Source organism: Narcine bancroftii, chromosome 3 (genome assembly GCF_036971445.1).
Source record: "Narcine bancroftii isolate sNarBan1 chromosome 3, sNarBan1.hap1, whole genome shotgun sequence".
Classification (NCBI taxonomy): domain Eukaryota; kingdom Metazoa; phylum Chordata; class Chondrichthyes; order Torpediniformes; family Narcinidae; genus Narcine; species Narcine bancroftii.
The window spans coordinates 109,468,488-109,489,786 of NC_091471.1; the positions used below are offsets into that span (position 1 = coordinate 109,468,488).

General features: G+C 42.7%; 1 protein-coding gene across 3 annotated transcripts in view; it reads right to left on the reverse strand.

Annotated features, from left to right (window-relative positions):
• Positions 1-21,299, reverse strand: part of slc30a9 (solute carrier family 30 member 9) — a 125,367-nt gene that overhangs the window by 97,077 nt on the left and 6,991 nt on the right. For 2 of the 3 annotated variants that reach the window (XM_069924790.1, XM_069924792.1), the window contains exon 2: positions 19,083-19,203. In XM_069924790.1, coding sequence (XP_069780891.1) covers positions 19,083-19,203 — 121 coding nt within the window. Of the gene's footprint in view, positions 1-19,082; positions 19,204-21,299 lie in introns of those variants that run through there. The other variant, XM_069924793.1, reaches the window with a different exon arrangement.

Below are 21,299 nucleotides of genomic sequence, written 5' to 3' on the forward strand. Positions count from 1 at the left end.
AGGAGGAATTCAGGAAGCTGGAGGAGCTCAGCATCAAACAGCAGTCCAACCCATGGGCTTCTCCCAAAGCAACTGGGGGCTGAACACCATGCGGAGACTACCGCCGGCTCAATGAGGCCACAACACTAGATCGGTACCCAATGCTGCACATCCAGGACTTCACGGTTAATCTGGGGCAAGGCTCTTCTTCAAGGTGGACCTCGTGCGTGGATATCATCAGAGCCTGGTACACCCCAATGATATTCCCCAAGACCACCATCATCACCCTGTTCGGCCTTTTCGAATTCCTCCGAATGCCGTTCGGACTGAAGAACACCACACAGATTTTCCAGCATCTCATGGACTCAGTGGGCCATGACCTGGATGGCACCTTACGGTACCTGGACGACATCCTGGTGGTAACCAGGAACCGACAAGAAGCAAATGGCGCACCACTACAACCTCTACACCCGACTGAGCGAGTTCGGCCTGACGATCAACCCAGCTATCGACTTCCTGGGCCACAGGATAACCAGGGAAGAAGCCACACCACTACCCAGTAAAGTGGAGGCCATCCGGAAGTTCCCCAAACCTCAACACGACTAAGGGACTACAGGAATTCATGGGGATGATCAATTTCTATCACAGTTTCATCCCCTCAGCTGCCCAGATCATGCAGCCCTTCTTCACCCAGATGGCAGGCAAGCCGAAGGACATCATCTGGGACGAGGAATCAGCAGAAGACATCATGAAGGCCAAGGAAGCCCTGGAGGATCCAGTTTTCCTGGTACATCCCAGATCAGATGTTCCAACAGCCAACCACCACTTCAGGTACTTCCAAGAGAGCAGATCCTTCACTGCTTTCACAGATCACAAGCCTTTGACTTTCGCTTTGGCCAAAATCTCAGACCCCTAGTCAGCCCCCAGCAATTACACCTGTCTTGCTTCTCGGAGTACACCACAGATGGAAGGCACATCTCCGACAAGGAAAACGTGGTGCCCGACACACTGTCCAGGCAAAGTATCCACGCGCTATCAAGGAGAGTGAACTTCGTGGCACTGGCGGAGGCGCAGCAGAAAGACAAGGAGATGGCCCAATGAAGGACTGCCATATCAGGACTGCAACTCCAGTATATCCCAGTCGGCACAGGTAATACCACCCTCTTGTGCGACGTGGCCACTGGTCAGGTCAGACCCACTGTCCCAGAGGCTTCAAGATGGCAGGTTTTCGACTCCATCCACGGACTGGCTCACCCATCCATCAGGACCACGGTCTGGCTGGTAGCCAGCAAATACATGTGGCATGGATTGCGGAAACAGGTGTGCGAAGGCGTGCACACAGTGCTGAACAACCAAGGTACAGCAGCACACCAAGACCTCATCTCAGCACTTCGGCCTCGCAGAATGAAGGTTCGACCACATAGTAGGACCCTTCCCAGGGTTTCCGCTATCTGTTCACGATGGTCAACTGCTTCACCAGGTGGCCAGAAGCAGACCCACTGGCAGACACATCCACAACCTCGTGTGCCAGGGCACTCATCTCATCCTGGGTGGCACGGTTCGGGTTACCATCCCACATCACATCTGACAGAGGGGTCTAGTTCACCTCCAGTCTGTGGTCCAACCTCGCCAGCCTGTGGGATGCACAGCTGCATCGCACAACAGCTTACCACAGTCCAATGGGTTGGCACAGCGCTTCCACAGGCACCTCAAATCCACTCTCATTACCAGACTCCAAGGACCCAAATGGGTAGACGACCTACCACGGGTGCTGTTGGGCATCCACACAACACCCAACGAAAACCTCTTCAGCCGAACTCATCTACAGAGCTTCACTGGTGGTCACGGAGAATTTGTACCATCCCCAGGTGGACAACAGGACGACTTTGCAGCATTCCTCAGCAGGCTAAGCGAAAGAGTCAGCAACTTGGCCCTGATTCTACCTTCCAGGCTATCTTATCATGCACTGCTGACCCAAATGATAATTACGTCAGACAAACGAGAGTGTTTATAGATGACGTCTTAATTCTACGCTGTTGAGGACAGATTTCTGTAATTTTATTAGGGGACAAATAGAATTGTTTTGTGAAATGAGTTGCCCCTCTACTAATGATATGTTTTTTTTTAATATGGGACATACTCAAAGGCTTATTTAAGGGGACAGATAATTTCATATACTAAAAAAAACATGGAAGAGGTTAATGGTCTGGGGAAAGAAATAACAAAGCTGGAAAAAAAAGTACCAGAGATCGGATTTGAAAGATAAAGGCTAGATCTTGGAAAATAAAATAATGAAATATAATGCATTACAAACATATGAAATAGAAAGAACTATTTTAAAATCAAAAAAGGAAATATTATGAATTGGGAGATAGAGCACAAAGTTCTGTCATGGCAATTAAAGGTGGAAGAAACATAAAGGATGATTAATGGAAACCAAACAGAGCCTGATATATCAACATATCGTGGCAGCCCATGGCCCACTCCACGGGCCGAAACAGCAAACAGTCATCAAACACAACGATCAGACAGACAGCACGTGGGATGAGACGCCCGCTCCCATAGACTGCGGGAATAGAAGTTAAATTGGCCAATCACAGCCAGTGGATCTCAGGGGGTTCAATCCAGGCCTGAGCATGTGACAACCAATCTGCAGCTGGCCTCACTTAAGCCATGCCTCAGTGGTAATGCAGCCAGCTGCCTCTAAGAGGCAGAGCTGCAGGCAAATAAAGTCAGTGTCGATTACACTCTCTTGGTGTGCAAGTTTTCTTTCTACTTTGTGCTATAAACCAAACTATAACCGTACCGACCCTGCTCCAGTGGTGACCCCAACCAGTCCAAACATCACTTTGGACCCAATGATGGAGGAACAGCCTACAATCAACGTGTAACCTTGAAGCTGCAGGGCTTCTAGACAAGGCATTCATGGGTGTGGTTCCAGCAGGCCGAGGCGTAGTTGAACATTCGCTGGATCTCCGCAGACAACTTGTGCTACTACCATGTGGTCAGCGCCTTCGATCAAGATACTGCAGCCCACATCATCAACTTCCTCCAGCAGCCCCTGGAGCAAGGAAGGTATGTGGCCATCAAGAAGCTATTAAGCTGCACTTTCAGGCTCTCAAAGTGCGACCACACAGACCAACTGCTGCACATCAACAGTTTGGAGGACAGGGCCCATTCAGCCCTCATGAGCGACATACTCACTCTGAATGATGGCCACACCTCTTGCGCACTGTTCCAGCAGATCTTTCTGGAGCAGCTGCCTGAAGACATCTGGCTGCTCATCAAGGAGGAAGACTTCAATGACCCCAGGAGGGTGGCTGCCCGAGCTGACAAGCTATGGGTGGCAAAGAGGGACAGCTGCGTTTCGCTTGAACAAGTGATGGTACCTCATCAGCAATGCCCGACCAGGAAGCCCGTCAACCAATCGTCCATCCAACTGATGCACCCCACCAGTGAGAAGTACTGTTTCCATCATTTGGTACCCCACTGTTGATGATGGATGTCATTCCCCCTGCACGTTTCAGGGAAACTCCAAGGCCAGCTGTCGTTGATGGCTGTGATGATCGGCCAACTGCATAGCTTTTTTCATATCCAAGACTCCCTGTTGGGCCAACATTTTTGGGCGACATCGGGACACAGTAAAGCATCCGTCCACCATCCACCCTAGAAGCCCACAGCAGCAAGGTGGGCCGAGAACTTCGAGCAGCAAACAGCTCCAACATTTGGACATTTGGCACCCCTTCAATTCCCCTCCGCTTTGGGGACAGACAATTCACCTGGAGGTTTATGGTGGCAGCCGTACAACAACCATCACTGGGTGCCAATTTTCTGAGAGCCAACTTGCTACTGGTGAACATTAAGCAGCGTCAGATGGTGCACGCCCGGACATTTCAGACATTCTCGCTCATGGGCACCAAACTTACTAATTCCACATCTACACTCGGTGAGTACTAGACAACGAATTCACTCGAGTCTTAGTGGAATTCCCCTCCATCACTACACCCCATTTCAACTTGGCAGAACCCAAACACAGGGGTGAGACATCAAATTATTACAGAAACCCCTCCTCTCCACGCCAGGACATGGCTTCTTCACCCCAAGAAATTCAACTTGGCTAGAGAAAAGTTTTGAAAGATGGAGCAACTCTGCTTTGTGCAGTGCTCCAATAGCCCATGGGGCTCCCCTTCTATATGGTACCTAAGGCAGCTGGAGGTTGGAGGCAGTGCGGAGACTACCACCACCTTAATGAGGCCAACACACCTGACAGATATCTCATGCTCCATATCCAAGACTTCATCATTATTCTGCAAGGGCCACAGATATTCTCTAAGGTGGATCTCATTAGGGGTTATCATCAGATCCCAGTTCACCCCGATGTCATTCCCAAAACTCCCATCATAACCCCCTTTGGATTGTTTGAACTCGTCTGAATGCCATTTGGGCTGAAAAACTTTCCAAAGGTTGATGGGCATAGTGGGCCGGGATCTGCACTTTGCCTTTGTCTACTTCGATGAGATTTTAATAGCCAGCCACATCGGCACCAAGCACACCACTCACTTAATACTATTCTTCTCCAGGCTAAGTGAATTTGGTTTAACCATCAATCCGGCCAAGTGCCAGTTTGGCCGAGAGACAATTGAATTCCTGGACCATTGCATTGACCAACATGAGGCCAGGCCATTACCTACCAAAGTGGACACTATTCATTCCTTCCCTAGTCCAATGACTGTGAAGGGACTGCAAGAGTTTGCAGGTATGGTCAATTTTTAATCATCACTTCATACCTGCAATGGGCCACATAGTGAGTCCTCTATTTCCCCTCATGGCAGGGCCCAGTAAAGACATTCAGTAAAGTCCAATGTGGTAGCCAACATCCTATCCCATCCGGCTATCCTAGCAGTGCACGACCCCATCCTGGTTATCGACTGTGTGGGCCGGGCAGATGCGCAGCAAGCAGACCCTGACGTGTACTGGACAGCACTTACTAGCCTGCAACTGGAGGACATCCAGATTGCCCCAGGTAACCGCACACTGCTCTGCAACACTTCGACTGGTAAACCGTGCCCTGTCATTCCGGTTGCATGGAGGAGGCGAGTTTTCAATTCGGTCCATAATTTGGCTCACCCCGCTCTCAGGACTACAGTTAGAATGGTGGCCAACAGGTATGTCTGGCACAGCCTCTGTAAAAAGGTCACTCGGTGGGTCAAAAAATGTATTCAGTGCCAGGCATTCAAGGTCCAGCCCCACATTAAAGCCCCTCCACAGCCTTTTGAACCAGCATGCCGGTGTTTCAGTCACATGCATATAGTCATCATAGGGCCCCTACCTGTATTCAGAGGTGCACGTTATCTATTGACCATAGTCAACCATATCTCTAGATGGTTAGAGGCGGTGCCACTACCAGAAATCTCGATGGAAACATGTACACGGGATTACTAAACACCTGGGTGACATGTTTCAGGGTCCCCGAACAATTAACATCTAGTGGAGGGCTCAAATCACTTCCAGCCTGTGGACCATCTTAGCAAATGCCCTGGGGACTGAACTCCAACATACCCCAGCATACCACCTGCATGCCAACAAGCTGGTAGAGAGATTCCACAGGCACTCGAAGACCGCTCTGATGGCCCGACTCACCAGACCAAACTGGGTATATGAACTCCCGTGGGTTCTGCTAGGCATCTCCACCGCCCCGAAGGAGGATCTCGAGGTACTCTGCCGAGTTGGTCTATGGTGCGTCCCGAGTCATCCCGGGCAAATTTGTGGCAGCTTCCGAGAACTTGGGGAGCTCCCAGTGACAATATTGTGTCGACTGCGCGAGTGCCTGTGCTCACAAGCCCCAGTTAAGTCCAGAGCTCATAGGCAAGCCAGCACCTTTGTCCCAAAAAAACTCTGAAGACAGTCATTTTCATCTGACAAGGGGCCCACCAGCCACCTCTTCAACAGCCTTATGAAGAGCCATACCATGTCGTCAGACACAACGGCTCCACCTACATGTGGAGGATGAAAGGTGGGTAACTGTTAGGAGAGGGACAAAAGAACGTAAGGTGCCAGAACGCAAGGTGCCAGAGATGAGCCAGAGACGAGCCCTGTGAATGTAACCCTCAGCAATAAGTACGCCTCTTTGAGCACTGTTGAGGGGGACATCAAGGTTGGGGGGAGTGACAGTGGCTGTGCCTCCGGCACAAGGTTGGCCCCTGTAGCTCAGAAAGGGAGGGAAAGAAAGAGGAGGGCAATTGTGGTAGGAGACTCCATAGTTAAGAGGACGGATAGGGGATTCTGCGGACGCAGCAAGGAGAACCGGATGGTGGTTTGCTTCCCTGGTGCCAGGGTCCGGGATGTTGCTGCTCGTGTCCCAGATATCCTAAAGTGAGAGGGACAGGAGCCAGAGGTCGTGGTACATGTAGGTACCAATGACATAGGGAGAATTAGAGAAGAGGTCCTAAAAAGTGAGTACAGGCAGTTAGGTAGGGAGTTAAAAAGAAGGACCGCAAAGGGGGTAATCTCTGGATTACTCCCTGTGCCACGTGACAGTGTGAATAGAAATAGAATGAGGTGGAGGATTAACACGTGGCTGAAGGGGTGGAGTAAGGGGCAGGGTTTTAAGTTTCTGGATAACTGGGACCTTTTTTGTGGAAGATGTGACCTGTACAGTAAGGACGGGTTACACTTAAATCCCAGGGGGACCAGAATCCTGGCAGAGGTATTTCCTAGGGCTACTCAGGATCCTTTAAACTAGAATGGTTGGGGGGAGGGAACAAAATAGTACAGAGCAGTAAGGAGAAGGTTAGAATGCAAACAAAGAAAGTTTGTAGTAAGTATTTGAATATGGATGGGCAGGTGATAGAGAAGGGAAATGCTCTGGAAGAAGATGAAGGGCAATTGGCAGGAAAAGTAAATAATGTTGTTTAATTAAAGATGAGGGAAAACAGGGATTAAAAATTGGGAAATCTCTGAAATTCATATATTTTAATGCCAGGAGTATTGTAAAAAAGGTGGATGAGCTAAAGGTGTGGATTGATACTTGGAAGTATGATGTGGTAGCGATTAGTGAGACATGGTTGTAGGAGGGATGTGATTGGCAACTGAATATCCCTGGGTTTCGTTGTTTTAGGTGTGATAGAGTCGGAGGGGCAAGAGGAGCTGGGGTTGCATTGCTTGTCAGGGAAAATATTACAGCGGTGCCTAGGAAGGATAGATTAGAGAGCACATCCACGGAGGCTATTTGGGTGGAACTGAGGAGTAGGAAAGGAGAGGTTACACTTGTAGGGGTGTATTATAGACCACCCGGAGGGGACCGAGACCTAGAGGAGCAAATCTGTAGGGAGATAGTAGATATTTGTGATAAGCACAGGGTTGTAATTATGGGAGATTTTAATTTTCCACATATAGATTGGGAAACACATTCTGTGAAAGGACTGGATGGGTTAGAGTTTGTGAAATGTGTGCAAGATAGTTTTTTACAACAATATGTAGAGGTGCCGACCAGAGAAGGAGCAGTGTTAGATATACTGTTGGCAAATGGGATGAGTCAAGTGACGGAGGTTAGTGTTGGCGAGCACTTCGGGTCCAGTGATCATAATGCCATCAGCTTCAATGTCATTATGGAAAGAGAGAAATAGGGCCAAGGATTGAGGTTTTTGATTGGGGAAAAGCTAGATTTGAGGAGATGCGAAAGGACTTGCAGGGTGTGCATTGGGACAATTTGTTTTATGGGCAGGATGTAGTAGAGAGATGGAAGTCTTTTAAAGATCAGATTTTGAGAGTGCAAAAGCTTTATGTTCCTGTTAGGTTAAAAGGAGGGGCAAAAGGTTTGAGAGAGCCGTGGTTTTCAAGGAATATTGGAAACTTGGTTCGAAGAAAAAGGGAGGCGTACATTAGATATAAGAAGCATGGAGTTAAGGAGATGTTTGAAAGATACATTGAATGTAAGAGGAATCTTAAGAGAGGAATTAGGAAAGCTAAAAGAAGGTACGAGAAAACTATGGCAAGCAGGGTGAAAACTAATCCAAAAGAGTTCTACAAATATGTTAATGGTAAGAGGAAAGCTAGAGACAAAATTGGTCCCTTAGAAAATCAGAGTGGAAAACTGTGTGTGGAACCTAGAGAAATGGGGGAGATATTGAACAGTTTCTTTTCTTCGGTATTCACTAAGGAGAAGGATATTGGGAGATGTGGGATAAAAAAAAGCAAATTGGGTAAATATGGGGAATATAGAGATTACAAAAGGTGTAGTTTTAAAGCTTTTGAAGAATATAAAGGTGGATAAGTCTCCGGGACCAGACGGGATCTTCCCCAGGACATTGAGAGAAGTGAAGGAGGAAATAGCAGAGGCTCTGGCGGTAATTTTTCAAATGTCATTAGATATGGGGATAGTGCCGGAGGATTGGCGCATTGCGCATGTGGTTCCGTTATTTAAAAAGGGTTCAAGGAGGAAGCCTGGCAACTATCGGCCTGTAAGTTTGACGTCTGTGGTAGGTAAATTAATGGAGAAAATTCTTAGAGATAGTACTTATAAACATCTGGATAGACAGGGTCTGATCAGGAGCACTCAACATGGATTTGTGGGAGAAAGGTCATGTTTGACCAATCTGATTGAATTTTTTGAAGAGGTGACTAGGAATGTGGATGAGGGTAGCGCAGTGGATGTTGTCTATATGGACTTCAGTAAGGCCTTCGATAAGGTACCACATGGAAGGTTAGTTAGGAAGGTGCAGTCTTTAGGTATAAATTTTGAGATAGTCAAATGGATTGAACATTGGCTGAAAGGGAGAGGCCAGAGAGTGGTAGTGGATAATTGTCTGTCAGGTTGGAGGCCGGTGACCAGTGGTGTGCCTCAAGGATCTGTATTGGGCCCATTGTTGTTCGTTATATACATTAATGATCTAGATGATGGGGTGGTGAATTGGATTAGTAAATATGCAGACGATACTAAGATAGGTGGAATAGTGGATAATGAAGAAGGTTTTCAAGGATTGCAGAGGGATTTGGGCTGCTTAGAAAAGTGGGCTGAAAAATGGCAGATGGAATTTAATGCTGATAAGTGTGAGGTGCTTCATTTTGGTAAGAAGAATCAGAATAGGACATATGTGGTAAATGGGAGAGCATTGAGGAATACAGAAGAGCAGAAAGATTTAGAGGTGACGGTACATCGTTCCCTGAAGGTAGAAACTCACGTGAATAGGGTGGTGAAGAAGGCTTTTAGTATGCTGGCCTTTATCAATCATTGCATGGAATATAGGAGTTGGGAGGTGATGTTGAGATTGTATAAGACGTTGGTGCGGCCTAATTTGGAGTTCTGTGTGCAGTTCTGGTCGCCTAATTATAGGAAGGATATAAACAGAGTGGAGAGAGTGCAGAGAAGGTTTACCAGAATGTTGCCTGGGTTTAAGCATCTGGAGTATGGGGAGAGATTGGACAGATTGGGTCTTTATTCTTTGGAGCGTAGAAGGTTGAGAGGGGATTTGATAGAAGTATTTAAGATTATGAAAGGGATAGACAGAATGGATGTGGATAGACTATTTCCGTTAAGAGGAGGAAGGTTTAAAACAAGAGGACATGAGTTAAGAATTAAGGGGCAGAGGTTTAGAGGTAACATGAGGGGGAAATTCTTTACTCAGAGAGTGGTAGCTGTGTGGAATGATCTTCCGGGATAAATAGTGGCGGCGGAGTCAATTGTATTATTTAAGAAAAGGTTGGACAGGTATATGGATGAGAGGAAGATGGAGGGTTATGGGCATTGTGCAGGGAGGTGGGATTAGAAAGGGGTGTTTGGTTCGGTGCGGACTAGAAGGGCCTAATGGCCTGTTTCCGTGCTGTAATTGTTATGTTATGTTATGTTATCATTTAGAGTGGCCATTTATATTAAAAGTATAAGAAAAGTTTGGAATGAGCCGAATATTTATTAACTGGATAAAAACCCTTTATCATGAGCCAAAATTATTACTAATGATCAGATGTCCTTGAAGTTTCCTTTGAGTAGATCCAGGAGGCAGGGGTGCCCACTGTCACTAGGACTCTTTGCTTGGCAATTGAACCATTAGCAGAGGTTATATGGAAGGATCTGGACATAAAGGGATTCAAAGTTGACCAGGAAGAGCATAAAATCATTATGTTTGCAGACGATATGCTGTTGTATTTGTCAGACCCTGATGAGTCTTTGGCCAGACTACAGACCACACTAGAGAAATATGGAAGAGTTTCTGGTTACAAAATTATTTTGGGAAAAAAGCAAAATTATGCCATCAATAAATTTTGATTATAAAAGATACCAAAAAAGATAAGTTGGTTTAAATGGAAATTGGAAGGAATTAAATATTTAGGAATAACATTAGATAATAACTTATAAAATTTATATTGACTTAATTATCTCCCTCTGCTTTGAAAGATAGAAGACGATCTACAAAGATGGAAAAACTTGCCTTGTGGCGGCCCGCAACTGCAGATTTCAGGCCAGCATAATGTGCGATAATAAACAGCGGCATAACTCACTAACACAACCCCTAGCATAGCGAACTGACACGGTTGGAAGCTGGGGCAGCACAAGACCAGCAGCCCTAAAATGGGGCTGCTCAGGCTGCACAGTTAACAGAACAACACCAGGCTGGGGAAGAAGAGTATTCATTTGCAAGAATGTTCCCATGGGCGGGAATCCCGTTTTTGTTATTAATGCGGCTGATGTCAGCCAATCAACCAAACATCGGGAACTCCAACTGCATAAAAGGAGCATTTCCAGCCTCAATAAAGTCAGAGCTTAACCTCCCAGACTGCAAGTGTGTGTATTTCTTCGCAGCAGAGAGCTACAGCCTATTACTTTAGTTGGGAGAGTTAAATGTTGAAAAAGAAAGTGATGCTGAGACTGCCATACCTCTTCCAGTCGTTGCCTTGGAATTTTTTTTAAACATACTCAATGGTCATAAGAGACAATTTCTTTGGAATAATAAAGTACCTCGGATCTCCATGGAGAAAATGATGTGGGAATATAAATTGGGGGTGATGAGTGCCAGATTTTTAAAAATATTATTCAGCAGTCCAGGGGAGGTTCCTTTCAACCTTTTTTGAAGAGGAAAGCTCTCCCTCAGGATCCAAATAGGATTATATACAGTGAAAAGAGAGAGAGTGCAGGATTTTATTTAGAAATGGAATGTTAAATTAATTTAAAAAAAATGGATAACCTAATTTTAATACATAATTAAAATTTGACATGAGTATTACCAAAAGCACTACTGTGCCAGAATTATTGCCCATGAATTTGGGTAATAAATATTTGGCATGAGAAAGAGCTACTTATGTCCTTTGAAAAACTAAAACAGAAATATGATTTGTCGAATAAATACTTCCACAATGGTCCCATCTTCAAGTAATGAAGTGGAAGGGATGCTTAGGCTGGGAAATGCACCTAAATTTATAACTAGGATGTATTTTGTTCTCCAAGATGAAAGTGCTAAGCTGGGCCTACAAAGGTTAAAAGAGAGAGGTGGAAGTTGGACCTGGATGTTATAGTACCAGAGGAGTGTGGGACTGATTGGTGTTTGGAATAGAATTACATCACTAATCAATGTGAGATATGGACCAGTTCAATACAATTTTTTTAAAAATCAATTATATCTCATGCCACAAAAACTGCATAAATCAAAATCTGAAATATTTGAAATGTGCTTCAGATGTGGCATTGAATTTGGAACCTTTTTAGATACTGCCAAAGGTAAGACCATTCTGGTATGATATCACTGAAACACTAACAAGTGTAACAGGAGTGACTTTCCCATGCAACTCAGAGCTGTATCTTCTAGGCAACTTTATGGACATGACTAAATTTCAGATTCATTTTGTTAAAGTAGTTCTGGTTGTGACCAAGAAGTGTATAGCAATCACTTGGAAATTCAGCTTTCCTCTTCTTATTGATCGATGGGCCGCGGAGTTACCCATGGAGAAAATTACTTTCAACTTAAAGAATAAATGACAATTCATTAAGATATAGCAACTATATTTAGATTATGTAGAGGTCCAATTATAAATTTGACCCTTCAATGTATATAACAATGTGATAGCCCTGTAAGAGAATTATGAAAAATGAGTGCTCTGACTGTATGTGAAATTATATTTTTGTATTTCTGGGGGGTGGGGGGATTTTGTAGATATTTAACATATGTGACGTGTACAAATGTTTAAAGATTGTGTGAATGTATTTATGGAAAATGAAAAATAAAATATTCAAAAAAACTTGACTTGATCTTCAAGTTTACCTTAACAGTTTAATAAACCTGAATAACAGAGGTATGAAGAATGAATTTGGTGTGGAACAGGAATTGCATAGGCCAGACTCGATTTAAAAAAAATGTTTCAATCCACAAAAAATATTATTGAACCATTAAGTGACAGTATCAGGGCTAATTTTAATGGGTTGTATTTTCCAACATTTAAAAAGAAAAAAAAATTCAGACTGCCATGGTTCTGCACTGTATGACATTATTAATTCAGATTAATTTGCTCATAAAATTCAAACATGAATCTGAAACCTACAGTACATCATGTCAATAGTGTACACAATATGAGAAATGTTCATGGATGATAATGAACAAAATATTCAGAGGCTATATTAAGGAGAAAGTAGGCAGAGAAGAACAATACAGAGATGAGGTACAGCTGCTAATGGACTGGTGCAGAGCCAACAACCTGCATCTGAATGCTAATAAAACAAGAGATGGTTGTCAACTTCAGGAGGCCCCGAGGCCCCGGGAGTGAGGTGGGGGGGGCGGGTGGGAAGGAGGCGAAAATCACTCTCTGCTGACCATTGACAACTCGACCATTGAGGTTGTCAAGAGTACCAAGTTTCTTGGTGTGCACTTGGTGGAGAATCTCACCTGGTGGCTCAACACCAGCTCCATAGCCAAGAAAACCCAGCAGCGTCTCTATTTGCTGCAAAGGCTGAGGAAAGTTCATCTCCCACCCTCCATCCTCACTACATTCTACAGAGGATACATTGAGAGCATACTGAGCAATTGTATCACCACCTGGTTTGAAAACTGTACAACCTCTGACTGTTAAGATCCTGCAGAAAATAGTAGAGTCAGAGGAGAAGATTATTGGGGACTTTCCTCCTATCATGACGGACATCTACAACACATGATGCACACGGAAGGCAAATAACATCGTGAAGGACTTCTCACACCCCTCGTTAACTTTTCTTCCTTCTGCCATCTGGAAGGAGGTACTGTTGCATTCGGACCCACACATCCAGATTGTGCAACAGTTCCCCCCCCCCTGCCCCCCCCACCCCAAGCGATCAGGCTCCTCAATTCCTAGAACATGTGTGTACTAGTTTATCATAGATTTTTATTGCATTATGACTTAATATTTAATTCCTATTTATGTAATTCTGCTCCATGGTCCTGGAGAAACACCATCCTGTCTTTACTGAGCATTGCATTAAGTAGTTATGGTATAAACAAAAAATAAAGGTGACTTGACTTGAAGTAGATTAAATTACTTCATGGCAGAACATCAGAGAAGCTTTTATTCATCTAGTATGTGAAAAACAAATAAAACATAACAATAAAATGACAATGTGTAACATTTGACAAAGTATTTGAAGTGAAATGTGGGCAAGTCCAAGTTTAGTAGGAAAAATATAATTGAGTGAAGTAAAGTCTGCAGACCTTGTGATTGGAGTGCTGGAGAAATTCAGCAGGTTCAAGTTTATTGTCATCTGATTGTACAACCCAATGAAACAGCATATTTCAGGACCATTGTGCACACTCAGCCACGCAATACACTAACAACTGAAAAGCACAGCAATCCAAAACATACATAAAAGTAATCTACTGGTTTTTAGGATTGTTTGTTCAACAGTTTCATCACCTGTGGAAAGAAACTATTTCCCAACCTGGCAGTCCAGGTTTTTATGTTCCTATACCTCTTCCTTGAAGGTAGTGTCTCAAAGATACTGCAGGCTATATGGTAAGTGTCCTCAATGATTCTCTGAGCCCTCTTTAAGCACCACTCCCTGTAGATATTGTGAATAGAGGGAAGAGAGACTCCAGTGATCTTCTCAGCAGTTTTAATCACCCTCTGCACTGACCTCCAATCTGATGCTTTGCAGCTACCATACCACATTATGATGGAGCTAGCCAGGACACTCTCTATTGTGCTCCTGTGAAATGTTGTTCAAATGGTGGCTGGTAGCTTTGCCCTCCACAACCTCCATAGGAAGTATAGGCACTGCTGTGACTTCCTGACAAATGAGGAGGTGTTGTGGATCCAGAATAGGTCATTCTTTAAATGGACACCAAGCATAAAGATGCTCCCCATTCTCTCTACAGAGCCACTGATATAGCGTTAAGTGGTCCTATGTCTTCCTGAAGGCCACAATGAACTCCTTTGTCCTGTCTACACTGAAGCTCAGGTTGTCGTTCTTGCATCACTGTACTACCTTTCAATCTCCTCTCTGTATGTCGACACCATGGTTGCTGATGAGGCCAACTACCACTGTGTCATCTGCAAACTTAATGATTCTGTTGGAGCTGAATGTGGCAGTACAATTGTAAACTACAGCGGACTGAATACACAACCTTGAGGTGCATCAATGCTCAGTGTGATATGGCTTGAGGTTTTGCTGTCAATGCAGACAGATTGTGGCCTTTCAATCACAAAGTCCAGGATCCAGTGGCAGAGAGGGGTACCAAGTCCCAGCAAAGACAGTCTATCCACCAGCTTCTGAGATATGTAAAAGTAAAAACACAAAGCTGGAGAAACTCAGCTGGTCAAGCAGTCCTTTATATGGCAAAGGTAAAAATACATAACCAACATTTCAGACTGGAGCCCTTTATCAAGGTATGGAAAAATGTCAGCAGGCGTTTGAACTTTGGAGCAGCAGGGATTACAGATGGGGAGCAGTGAGAATCCCACAGAACTCCCTTCAGAAAGCAAAGGAGAACTTTGCCAGGGTAAGCATCTTACGAAGAGATTTCACAGAGTTGTGACTGTTGAATGCTGATCTGAAGTCAATGAACAATGTCCATAAGAGGCAAAGGTACACAGCCAACATTGAGGCCTGAGCTCTTCATCAAGGTATGAGCCAAAAGTAGGCAGGCATCTGAATAAAAAGGTAGGGAGACAAGGCCGTAACAAGAACACTGGATGCAGTAGATGGTCCCTGTGAATTCACTTGCTTGGAGCTCTGAATGGTGATGAGGGAGGAAGTGTGGGCACAAGTATAGCATTTCCTGTGGTCACAGGGGTGGGTACTAAGGGAGCGATTGGTGGGAAAGATGAGTGAATCACATAGAGAGTGATCCCTGAGAAAGGCAGAGGGGTCCAGTGGTGAGATTACATTCTTGGTGGCGGAAATTGTAGAAATGGAGAGACTGGACACAGACTGAGAGATAGCTTCATTGAGCACCTGAATACTGGGTGTTGGCAGAGAGATTAAGAGTTGCCTTGTACAAGGCACAGTGATTGTTAGAATATGGGTGCAGCGAGTGATTAAAAAAAAGTAAAATGGAATATTTCACTTATTTGCTAGAGCGATGGAATATTAAAATAGGGAGGTTTTGCTATAAATGAAGACCTTTGGGGAAATCTTACCTGGAGAATTGGTAACAGCATTAATCTCCCTTTTGAACAAAAGATATTGTTGGCAGAGAAGCCACGAACAAAGGTTCATTTTATAAACTTATGTGATCAATGGTTGTCTTATGAAGATAGATTGAATAGATTAGACCTATATTCTGCAGTTTTAAATAAAGAGATGTGACCTCAAATAAAATTCCAGGTGGCTTGAGGTGGGGTAAAAAGAGGGAAACTTGCAGAACTTTGTTTCAGGTATTGGCTCGCCTATTCTCTTGTATTGTATAGTCTTTAAGTTCGTTTAAGTAGCAAAAATTGTGGATTTGTGGGAAGCTAACAGGAAAGTGGAGTTTAGATCAGTTTAACCCTCATTAAAACATGTTCCTTTCAATCTAAAAAAACATAATTGCCAATGAAGGTCATGTGCAAATATGGAAACTAATTTAAAAAAGGAAAAAGAAACTATTCTGAATTGCAAATATCAAGTGATCCAGAATCAAAACTGGTAAAGAAGAAATTACTAGTTGATGCACAACATTTCAAAAACAAGCACAGAGCTTGATTGTTTGTGGAAGGCCAATTCTATTGAGTATGATTTTTTGGGTGTTATTTACAGTTGAAAATTGAAGGACTGTACTTTGCCACAAATTCTCTGCAATGCCTCTTCTAGCCATTCTTACACAGGTGGAAAAATTTCCTGATCAATGACTCGGCACTCCAATAATGCTTTACATTACCAGCGACATTACCCATTTGTGTTTTTAAGAGGAAGGTACGATTTATCATTGCACATGAACAACGATATTTCAATTAATTCTACCAAGCATTCACATAGGACCATAGAACATTACAGCACCGAAACAAGCCCCTTCTAGTCTGTGCCAAACGATTTCTCTGCCTAGTCCCACTGACCTGCACCCAGTCCATAGCCCCCCCACACCTGTCCCAACCATGTACCTTCTGCTTATTCTTTGAAGGACTCAGGCCCGAAACATCAGCAATAGAAATTTAAATTTAGACGTACAGCAGAGTAACAGGCCATTTCGGCCCACAAGTCCATGCTGCCCAATTAAGCTAAAAACCCTGGTACGTTTTGAATGGTGGGAGGAAATTGGAGCACAAACACGGGGAAAACATACAAGCTCCTTACAGCCAATGCAGGATTCAAACCCCAATCACTGGCAATGTACTCATGCTAACTGCTACACCAATCGCACCACTCTCAATCTTTGACTCCTATGGATAATGAAAATCTGGCCGAGTTCCTCCAGCATTTCAATATGATTTTACCATCCACATACTTCTCCAAATTCTTCTTAAATGTTAAAATTGATACCACATTCACAACTTCAGCTGGCAGCTTGTTCCACACTCCAACCACTCTCTGCGCGAAGTTCCCTCTTATGTACCCCCTAGACTTTTCCCCTTTCATCTTTAAACCTTGACCTATGGTTTGTATCTCACTTACCCTCAGTGGAAAAAGTCTACCAATATTTACTTTTCTATGCCCCTCATAATTTTAAATACCTCTATCAAATCTCCCCTTATTCTTCTATGCTCCAGAGAATAAAGTCCTAACCAAATTAACCTTTCCCTGTAACTCAGTTCCTGAAGTCCGGGCAATATCCTACTACATCTTCTCTGCACTCTTTCTGTTTTCTTCCTGCAGGTGATCAAAACTGCACATAATACTCCAAAATTGGCCTTACCAATGTCTCACACAACTTTACCATAACATCCCAACTCTTATGCTCAATACATTGATTTATGAAGGCCAATATGCCAAAATCTCACTTTCCAACCCTATCTACCTGTGACGCCACTTTCAGAGAATTATGTATCTGTATTCTCTATTTTATCACACTCCCCAGTACCCAACCATTTATTGTGCATGTCTTTTCTTGGCTTGTCCTTCCAAAGTGCATTAAACTCCATCTGCCATTTTTCAGCCCATTTTTCCAGCTGGTCCAGATCCCACTGCAAGCTTTGAAAACCTTCTTCGCTGTCCACAACGCCTCCAATCTTCTGTCATCTGCAAACTTGCTGATCCACATTATTGATATAGATGACAAACAATAATATTCCAGCATTGATCCCTGAGGCACACCACTATTCACAGGCCTCCAGACTGAAAAGCAATCATCCACCACCACTCTTTGGCTTCTCCCGTCCAGTCATTATTGAATCCAGTTTACTACTTCACCGTGAATTCCGAGCATCTGAACCTTCCTGACTAATCTCCCATGTAGAAACTTGTCAAAGGCCTTACTAAAGTCCATGAAGACAATGTCCACAGCCTTTCTTTCATCATCTTTCCTGGTAACCTCTTTGAAAAGCACTACTCGGTTGGTTAAACATGACCTACCACGCACAAAACCAAGTTGCCTATCCCTAATTATTTTCTTACTATCTAAATAATTGTATATCCGATCTCTTAGAACACCTTGCAATAATTTACCTACTACTGACATCAGGCTCAGTGGCCTATGATTTCCAGCGTTAGTTTTGAAGCCTGTTTTAAACAATGGAACAATGTGAGCTACCCTCCAATCCTCTGGCAGCACAAACATGACTAAAGACTTTTTAAAATATTTCTACCTGCAATTTCTGCTCTAGCCTCTTTCAAGATATGTTGTCAGGGACTGAAAATTTATCCACCCTTATTTGCTTTAAGACAGCAACCACTTCCTCCTCTTTAATTTGTATAGGCTCCATGACCTCATTGCTCATTTTCCTTACTTCCCTCAACTCTGTGCTAGTTTCCTGAGTGAATATTGATGCAAAAAAAACCCATTTAAAATCACTCCTTTTGGCTCCATACATAGCCAACCACTCTGATGTTCAAGGCGACCAATTTTGATCCTTACTATCCTTTTGCACAATATATTATCCTATCCTATACTGTGTACAGAACATCCAGAGATGTTTTACAATTTACCATAGGGTGGCATGGTTAATGCATCACTGTTACAGCCCCAGCAATCAGGACCAGGGTTCAAATCCCACGCAGTTTGCAAGGAGTTAGCACGTTCTCTCCATGTCTGCGTGTGTTTCCTCCATGTGCTCCAGTTTCTTCCCGCCATTTAAAACGTACTGGAAGAAATAGGTCAATTTGGTAGCAAAGGATATTGGACCAAAAGGGCCTGTAAACCTTGACCTATGGTCAGACCTTGTATGTCTAACTTTAAATTTAATTTAAAATTATTTCAACAAAATTTCATTACATCACAATTATACTTTAATTATATCTTCCTAATATGTTGCCACAGAAAGCATACTGATGTTTTAGTGGTATAGTCTTCAATTAATAATGACTTCTCTAGTTCTCATGCATGATCATTTGCGTTTGGACACAAACCACCAGATATTTTTGATAATCTGTTACCAATGAAAAAGATAAAAAGAAAATATCAGGCAACAAAGCAACTTCCATCATCATAACAAATAAAAGTAATCACTGACACTATAACTGTTGACTCAGACTACAAAACAAAGAATAGTATACCAATATCCTCTAAGTACATGTTACTCACCATATTGCGTCCAACCAGATCTGATAGCATAATGTCGGAGATAAAACTGGCACACTGTGTGCCATGGTTTTTGCACCAGTCCAAGAAACATATTCATGCAGCTTTCAGTAGACAAACTTTTCTGTGGAGAAAATAACTTGAATTTAGCAATAAAAACTCATTGTTCAAACAATATATCTGGTAGTTTACAGAGTCAATTGTTGAGTAGATTATATATGCATAACCCTTTATCGCTCCTAGTCCCCATCCCTGGCCATTTCCCCCTACCCACAGTTGTTCATCCGTCGCCCCCCCCCCCGCCCACTAATACCCGACACGGCAGCAAGTGTGCAGTGCTGCCAGGCTCAGAGTTCACTCGCAGCAGCAGCTGGCGACGGCATTGTTAACCATAATCTCCCATGCAGCTGGAACCCCTCTGCCAGCGCCAGAGAGGTTCCAGTTGCATGGGGGATTATGGGTAAGAAAGATGGTCAGTCCTGACGATCCTGGATAAAAGGTTAGGCACCTATATTAGAATACAATTTTTCTTTTTTTTTAACCTTGCTAGAATAGAGTGATGTTACATACAGAACATTCCAAAATTAAAGCCACATATAAGTGCAATTAGGCCAATAACACAGAAGGAACAGATGACAGTGCACCAGAGGCAATGTAATGAGGATTAATTTGCATTCAACAAATGAAACTTTGTCAATATTATTACCTCAAAAAATTTTAAGGATCTAAATAAATATGTAAGAAAATTTCTCTGGAAAGGTAAAACGTCAAGAATTTCCATAGAAAAATTAACATGGAGGTATGAATTTGGTGGATTACAACTTCCGAATTTCAAGAATTTTTATCAAGCAGCTCAATGAGATTTCCTACTTTTTTTAAAGGAGAGAAAACCAGCATGGGTCAAAATAGAATTGTAAAAAATAAGAGAGAGTGTAGCAGAAGAGTTTATATATAAATGGCATTCAAAATTAATAGTTGGTGTAAAAGAAAAGCATTTAATTAATGTTTGAGTAAAATAAATGATGAAATTGGAATTAAGGAAGGTGTGTTGCCCAAAACACTGTTATTTCAAAATGATCTTGGACTTTTTTCAAAGAATAATCAGTTTTAAGTATTTGAACCTGTAAAGGGATAAAGAATATTGAAGATTGTAATGAACAAGATCAATTGATGTAATTTATCCCTTATGGGATATCCAGTAATAATCTTTTCTGTTATTTCCAATTGAGAGGATATTTAAGAGAAAAGCTGGGTTCAGCTATGACATTACCTATTTGTAGTGAAATGGAAAATCTCATTAGAAAAAGCAGTATTAAAAAAATATTTCTATAATATTCCTTTTATTACAAACAGGAATTCCTAAACATGGAGTTTATAAATCTAAACAAAGGTGGGAAACAGATGTGAATATTACAATTAATGAACGAAGATGGCCAGAGCTAAGCCGGGATTGTATGACTAATACTATTAATGTAAGGTAATAGATTAGTTCAGTATAATTTTTTACCTCAGTTATACCTTACGCTGCAAAAATTGAATAGAATTAAATCAGATACATTGATTCAATGTTTTAGATGTGGTCTTGAAGTGGGGACTTCCTTGCATTCAACATGGTCATGTCCCAAAGTAAGGAAGTTTTGGGTGGAATTAGGGAACTTTTTAGAGCAGGTTACAAATGTTGCATTTCTTCAAAATCCAGATTTATTTTTATTGGGGAATATACAAGGGACGAGACGTAAATTAAAGTTAGCAATATAATCAAGTGGAATTTGTTAAAATTGCACTAGCAGGGGCAAGAAAATGCATTACAATTACTTGGAAACCAGACTCACATTTGGGTATGGAAAGATGAAATGCAGAAATTCAGAGTTGTATTCCTTTGGAGAAAATTACATACAATTTGAGAAATAACCATGGTATATTTTTGCAAATATAGTGCCCATATATGCAAACATTAGGCATTATTTATGTAATAGTCTTCTTCCTTTCCCTTGAGGCCTATAGAGAGCCTCTCTAAATTGATTAGATAAAAGATTGGTTATGTCTTGTGTGTTTCCTTGTGCATCTCAGAGCAATCCTTGAAGATTTTCCTTTCTTTTTCTTTTAAAAAAAAACTTTTATATTTCTATACTTGTTAAAAAATTTCTTTATGGGGATTAGGGAAGGGGGAATTACAAGAATCATGTAGTGTAATTTTTGAATTTTATTGTTATATTAACT